The 7,314-nt window shown below is 39.9% G+C and overlaps 1 protein-coding gene across 1 annotated transcript in view; it reads left to right on the plus strand.

Annotated features, from left to right (window-relative positions):
• Window positions 1-440: 440 nt before the first annotated feature.
• The window catches only part of LOC310920468 (zinc metalloproteinase-disintegrin-like NaMP), a 36,066-nt gene continuing 29,192 nt past the window's right edge, over window positions 441-7,314 (plus strand). Inside the window, exons 1-3 of the mRNA XM_083880453.1 lie at window positions 441-1,392; window positions 5,391-5,491; window positions 6,437-6,513. Of these exons, the coding sequence (XP_083736579.1) occupies window positions 1,344-1,392; window positions 5,391-5,491; window positions 6,437-6,513 (227 nt within the window). The 5' untranslated portion in view covers window positions 441-1,343. The remainder of the gene's footprint in view (window positions 1,393-5,390; window positions 5,492-6,436; window positions 6,514-7,314) is intronic.

The following is a 7,314-nucleotide window of genomic DNA, read 5'->3' on the forward strand; positions in this document are numbered from 1 at the left end:
TTTCTAGCAGAGAATTTTGGGATGTTATTGGACAGAGCTCACCTGGATCATTCCCTGCTCTGCCTCCTTTATTTAATCACCTGAAGCAAACATTACTAACAGCCACCACAGGGCTCAGCTCAGTGTTTATTCTCTCAGTGATTCACTGAGCACATTCAGGGGGAAATAATCAGAATTAAAGCTCAGCTTCACTTCCCCAGCCCTGCTGACCTGTTTTACCCCAAATTTCCTGGGAATTCTCCCATTCCTTGACATTCTGCTGGGTTTATTCCAACTTTTATCAGCCAGACCACGGATAAATGGATTTAGGACAACTGTAGTTTATGGGGTTTTTAAAGCAATTAATTATGTTTATTTTCCAAAAAAAAAAAATCTGCCTTTTTTCAGATTTCTCTCCACAGGCCTCGAATGTGTCATTGTGTTGCAATCCCCAGGAACATTTCAGGGAACAGAGATCCCCAATTTTATCTCTCCCAGGTGTAACTTTACCACTGCCACTCACAACGGTGGTTTATGGAGTTTTTTAAGCCACTAATTACATTTATTTTCCCTGTAACTGTTCTGTAAATCAATGACAGCTCCAATCTCCACCTTTATTGATTTATTGATATTTTTTTTTGCTTTATTGATTTACTGATTTTTTTTTTCTTTATTGATTTACTGATTTTTTTTTCTTTATTGATTTATTGACGCAATTCATCCTCTTTTCCTGTTTTTAGGGCAAAGCAGCGCTCAATCCCCATCCCCACGTTTGGGGCAGCAGGAACTCCCCTGGCTGTAACTCTCTGTGACTTGGGTGTTGTGCAACACCTTGAGCAAACACTTCCTCCTGCAGGAGCAGGAATAAAGCTGAACCCTTGTCCTGCCTCTCACTCAGAGCCCGGAGCAGCTCCCGGGTAGGGCCACGTTCCCACCCTACAGAGCCTTGGCCACCCCAAAAACAGCCCAGAACATGAAAATCCTCCTCGTTTCTGCTCTTCTCTTGCATTTCCTTCAACAAGGTACTGAATTTTTTTAATTTTTTTTTTTTGTTTTAGCCCTTTACCTGGTTTTGCTATGGATTTTTAATTATTAACTGGTAGATAATAAGGAGGAAGAGAGAGTTAAACTCCATTGGGAAATGGGGTTTGGGGATATCTGGGATTTTCTGTTCAAAGGAATTCTCTGTGATTCTTTAGTTAGAGCAGCATTTACTTGTTTGAAAAGTGCTTAAAGACCCACAACTGGTTGGTTTTGTGGAGGCACTAAAGCAATATTTACCCTGCAAGTGAGAGGCCAATTTCTCCAATCACAAATCACACCAATTTATCAGAGCCTTGGCCACCCCAAAAACAGCTCAAAACATGAAAATCCTCCTCGTTTCTGCTCTTCTCTTGCATTTCCTTCAACAAGGTACTGAATTTTTTTAATTATTGTTTGTTTCTTTTAGCCCTTTACCTGTTTTTGCTATGGGTAAGGCTGTATGGATTTTTAATTATTAACTGGTGGATAATAAGGAGGAAGAGAGAGTTAAAGGCGTTGGGAAATGGAGTTTGGGGATATCTGGGATTTTCTGTTCAAAGGAATTCTCTGTAATTCTTTAGTTAGAGCAGCATTTACTTGTTTGTAAATTACTTAAAGACCCACAACTGGTTGGTTTTGTGGAGCCACTAAAGCAATATTTACCCTGCAAGTGAGAGGCCAATTTCTCCAATCACAAATCACACCAATTTATCAGCATTTTGGCCATAAAGTAACAGATTTCTGCATGGATTCAAATCACAGCATTACCTGATTTAAAGTGTTCAATTACAACATTATCTGATTTAAACTATCGAATTTATTATTATTATAACAATTGAATTATTATTATAATTGGATTATTATTATTATTATTATTATTATTATTATTATTATTGAATTATCTGTGTGAGACTTTAGGTTATATCCAAGTGACTCCACCTGAGCATTTTTTTCCACATTTTTTTCCACAATTTCTTTCAATTCCTGTCAACAGGGAACGGAATTTTTCAGGGCTTGGCCTGCACAAACACGCACAGGATTTATATCCATAATTAAACAGAAAGTTAACACTCAGGCTAAAAATAATAAATCTGTAATTTGGGGTTTTTTTGCACAAAATATCTAAAAATTTGCACACCATTAAGGTGTTCGTTTATTTCCCTTTGACAAAACCACAAATTCATTGTCAATAATTGATTGAAGCCCTTGGAAAAACACACAATTATTTGTCTTTTATTACAAATTACAAAAGGAATTCCTTTTCCTCCTTCAAAGCTCCAGACAAAGCCTGAAGGCACCAAAGACAATGCACTGATTAAAAATAAAAAAAAAAACAAAACTCCCTCGAAGGAAGGAAGGATTCATTCCAAACAAAACCAACCAGTTTTCCTCGAGGTCCTGCCTGGATCAGACTGTGGGGAAAGGGATGAGTTTAGTCCTTTAAACCTCGCCTTAACTTGAACTCCCTGGGCTGGGGTTGCACAAAGGGTGTGTTGGGGAGATAAAACTGGGGATCTCTGTCCCCTGAAATGTTCCTGGAATTGCAACACAACGACACATGCAAGGCCCGTGGAGAAAAATCTGAAAAACAGCAGATTTTTTTTGCAAAAACCTCATAATTAGTTGCTTAAAAACCCCATAAACTACTGTTGTGAGCAAAGTTACACCTGGGAGAGATAAAATTGGGATCTCTGTTCCCTGAAATGTTCCTGAGGGTTGCAACACAACGACACAATCGAGGCCTTTGGAGAGAAATCTGAAAAATAGCAGATTTTTTTCGGAAAAAAAAACGTAATTATTTGCTTAAAAAAACTCATAAACCACCATTATGAGTGGCTGTCGTAAAGTTACACCTGGGAGAGCTAAAATTGGGATCTCTGTTCCCTGAAATGTTCCTGGGGGTTGCAACACAACGACAACTCGAGGCCTGTGGAGAGAAATCTGAAAAACAGCAGATTTTTTTTGAAAATAAATGTAATTAATGGCTTAAAAAACTCCATAAGACACCGTTGTGAGTGGCTGTAGTAAAGTTACACCTGGGAGAGATAAAATTGGGGATCTCTGTTCCCTGAAATGTTCCTGGGGATTGCAACACAACGACAACTCGAGGCCTTTGGAGAGAAATCTCAAAAAGCAGCAGATTTTTTTTTGAAAATAAATGTAATTAATTGCTTTAAAAACTCCATAAGACACCATTATGAGTGACTGTAGTAAAGTTACACCTGGGAGAGATAAAACTGGGGATCTCTGTCCCCTGAAATGTTCCTGGATTTTGCAACACAACGACACACTCGAGGCCTTTGGAGAGAAATCTGAAAAACAGCAGATTTTTTTTGGCAAAAAACTCATAATTAGTTGCTTAAAAACCCCATAAAACACCATTGTGAGTGGCTGTAGTAAAGTTACACCTGGGAGAGATAAAATTGGGGATCTCTGTTCCCTGAAATGTTCCTGGGGATTGCAACACAACGACACACTTGAGGCCTGTGGAGAGAAATCTGAAAAAAGGCAGATTTTTTTTGAAAACAAACATAATTAATTGCTAAAAAAACTCCATAAACCACTGTTGTGAGTGTCAGTAGTAAAGTTACACCCTGTAGCAGCTCCCAGCACGTGTAACAGCTCAGCTGACACCAGATCCCTCTGCACCATTAAATAAATCAACATCTTTATCAAGATACGACCAGCTTTGCTTCCCCAATTGCTTTTGGAAAGGCTTGAATGGAATAAATCAGCGATGAAAAGAATGGATCTGGTTGTTTTACTGCGACAGTTTGAGGGAGGATGTGCTCTGCTGTTCCACAGAGAAAATTACAGTAATTGGAGGCCTCTCTCCTGGAAAAACCTGGCCCTGGGGCAGGAATTGTCATGGGAGGTGCTCTGCTCCTTTGTGGGTTTTTTTTTGGCTTTATGGACAATCTGGGGTTTTTTTGTGGGTTGTTTTTTTTTTGGGGGGGTTTTTTTCTTCTTTTTTTTTTTTTTTTTTTTTTTTTTTTTTTGTCATAGTTGTTTTATTTTTTAAATACAGGCCCCCAAGAATTCACCAATTCAAACAAAATTCCATTTTTGTAGGAGATTAAAGAGTTCAGGGCTATCTAAAACACTTTATCCAACCCTCTTTTCCCAAAAGTTGGTCTCCAGCTGCCAGGATGAGCCCCAGGATGTTCCCACCCCACATTCACTTTGCTCAGCATTTTCTGAGCTTCAGAACAGAAAACAAAAAGAAATTCTTTTTATCAGCCCTGCATTTCCTCACCCAGCTCTTTACAGCCACTGCAAACCTTGACAGACCACTCAAAAAAGGTTTTTGGAGTTAAGGAACCTCCTGGATTTGTTGCACCTTTAATATTTTCCTCATTTCTTGCCTATCCTCCATTATTTTTTTACCAAATTCCTCTCCCACCTTTCTGCTCTCCCTCCTTCAACCCAATTCAAAAGATAAAAAATTATAATTATTTATTACCACAATTATTTCCCCACCAAAGGCTCCCAAAGCGGGAATTTGATTTTAAACCTGGCATTGTGTAAGTTTTATTTGCTGATGCAAAAGCAGCCTGGGCCTGTCTGCCACGTGATAAGGTTTGGAGATCTCTCATTCCACAAACCCAAATCCATTAATTCATGAGGAAAAAAAAAAAAGCTGCATTGGCATGGCTGGCCTGGCCTGTTGGGACTTGAACTGCTCCAAGCTCAGGGGGGGAAAGAAACACAAAAGGGAATTGCAGGAAATGTTTGGACACTTGGAAGTGGCCAAAGAAGGGCAAAAAATCCTCCAAAATTCAAGATGTAAAATCCTCTGGTGTCAGGTTTTGTGGAGGCCAAGCAGGGGAGAATGAGGTGCTGCAAGAACCCTAAAAAATCACCTAGAATTAGATGTTTAATAAATTCAAATTGTTTTTTTCATCAGTCCCCAGGAAGGGCAAAAAATCCTCCAAAATTCAGGATGTGAAAACCTCTGGTGTTGGGTTTTGTGGAGGCAAAACAGGGGAGAACAAGGTGCTGCAAGAACCCTAAAAAATCGCCTAAAATAGGTGTTTAATAAAATAAAATTGTGTTTTGATCAATCCCCAGGGAGGGGCAAAAAATCCTCCAAAATTCAGGATGTGAAAACCTTTGGGGTTGGGTTTTGTGGAGGCAAAACAGGGGAGAACGAGGTGCTGCAAGAACCCTAAAAAAATCACCTGAAATTAGATGTTTAATAAATTAAAATTGTGTTTTCATCAGTCCCCAGGGAGGGGCAAAAAATTCTCCAAAATTCAGGATGTGAAAACCTCTGGTGTCACACCGTGGAGGCAAAACAGGGGAGAACGAGGTGCTGCAAGAACCCTAAAAAATCACCTAAAATTAGATGTTTAATAAATTCAAATTGTGTTTTGATCAATCCCCAGGGAGCAGCAGAGGGAAGTTCACCGGGGCCGAGCGATATGAGATCGTTTATCCGCGGAAATTGCACGCGGTGCACAGGAGAGCTGCAGCAACCAGCCCACAGGTAGGAAAAGGGATCATTCCTTGGGTGCTGATCCTGGGAGAACAGAGAAGGATTTCTGGAGTAAAACACTCTTGGATTTTAAGGGTAGGAGGATTTTGGATAAACATTTACTCTTCTAAAAGAAAAAATGTGGAGAAGCGACGCGGTGTTGAGGGAAGAGGAGCTGAGGAACTCCTTGGGCCACCTGAGGCTCTTCTGAACTTGTGTTTCTGCAAAGATGTGGGCTTTGATACTACTCAGCCTTAATTAATAACCTGGGTTTAATAATTCATTAATAACCTGAATTTTAATAACTGGTGGACACTTAAATTTGGTTAAATGAAACCAATAATGGAGTCTGTGCCATTCCAGAGGGTGTTCTGGCAGTGTCTGAACCCAAACATCCCCTCAGCAGGATTTGTACTACTCAACCTTAATTTATAACCTGGGTTTAATAATTAATTAATAACCTGAGCTTTAATAACCTCTGGACACTTAAATTTGGATTAAATGAAACCAATACCTGAGTCTGTGCCATTCCAGAGGGTGTTCTGGAAGTGTCTGAACCCAAACATCCCCTCAGCAGACAGGATTTGTACTACTCGACCTTAATAAATAAACTGGTTTTAATAATTCATTAATAACCTGAGCTTTAATAACCTCTGGACTCTTTAATTTGGATGAAATGAAACCAATAATGGAGTCTGTGCCATTCCAGAGGTTGTTCTGGCAGTGTCTGAACCCAAACATCCCCTCAACACGCAGGATTTGGAGGCAGAAACGAATTTGCCAAGTCAAATTCTGCTCCTCTAATTAAAACCCCTCCAACACAACGACCTCCTGCTTATCCTAATCCTGCCAACATCCCTGTTTTTGGTGAGGAGAGGAGGGAAAAACCACAGCTGGGATTCCAACAGCACCAGTGGTGAGTCCAGAGCAGTTTCTGACACTGAGATGTGTTTGCAGAGCAAATACGAGGACGCGGTGACGTACGGGATCAAAGCCAACGGGGAGGAAGTGCTGCTGCAGCTCCGAAAAAATCGGTGGTTCACTTCAGCTCTCTCCAAATCTCAAAAATATTTTATCCTGCTAGCAGGTGCTGACTTTTTCCCAAGGAAAAAAAAAAAATTCTTGAGAAAGTTTCTCTTGGCAAATAATTTTCCTTTCTCAGAACAATCTTTCTCCAGGTGGTGTTTTGCTGTTTCTCTGGTTTAACCAGTGGGATTAAAGAGGTTCCTGTTCACCAATCATGTTTAATCTGTATCAAAACGTCTTATAAAATGTAGTTAAAAATTAGACAATAAAAGCCTTTTTTCTACACTCTTTCCCTTCTGAAATATTTAGAATCTCTCATTTTTCTTTAGTGTCCTACACTGTCCTCATTCCTCCCTGGGAGCCACTGCAGGGTGTCCAGGATGCCAAAACACAGGAGTTTGATCCCAAAAAGGGAAGAAAATTAGATCCCAATGGCAAGGAAAGGAAAGGAAAGGAAAGGAAAGGAAAGGAAAGGAAAGGAAAGGAAAGGAAAGGAAAGGAAAGGAAAGGAAAGGAAAGGAAAGGAAAAGAAAGGAAAGGAAAGGAAAGGAAAGGAAAGGAAAGGAAAGGAAAGGAAAGGAAAGGAAAGGAAAGGAAAGGAAAGGAAAGGAAAGGAAAGGAAAGGAAAGGAAAGGAAAGGAAAGGAAAGGAAAGGAAAGGAAAGGAAGGAAAGGAAAGGAAAGGAAAGGAAAGGAAAGGAAAGGAAAGGAAAGGAAAGGAAAGGAAAGGAAAGGAAAGGAAAGGAAGGAAAGGAAAGGAAAGGAAAGAAAGGAAGGAAAGGAAAGGAAAGGAAAGGAAAGGAAAAGGGA

This window comes from Zosterops lateralis, assembly GCF_965231275.1.
Source record: "Zosterops lateralis genome assembly, chromosome: 30".
Lineage (NCBI taxonomy): Eukaryota > Metazoa > Chordata > Aves > Passeriformes > Zosteropidae > Zosterops > Zosterops lateralis.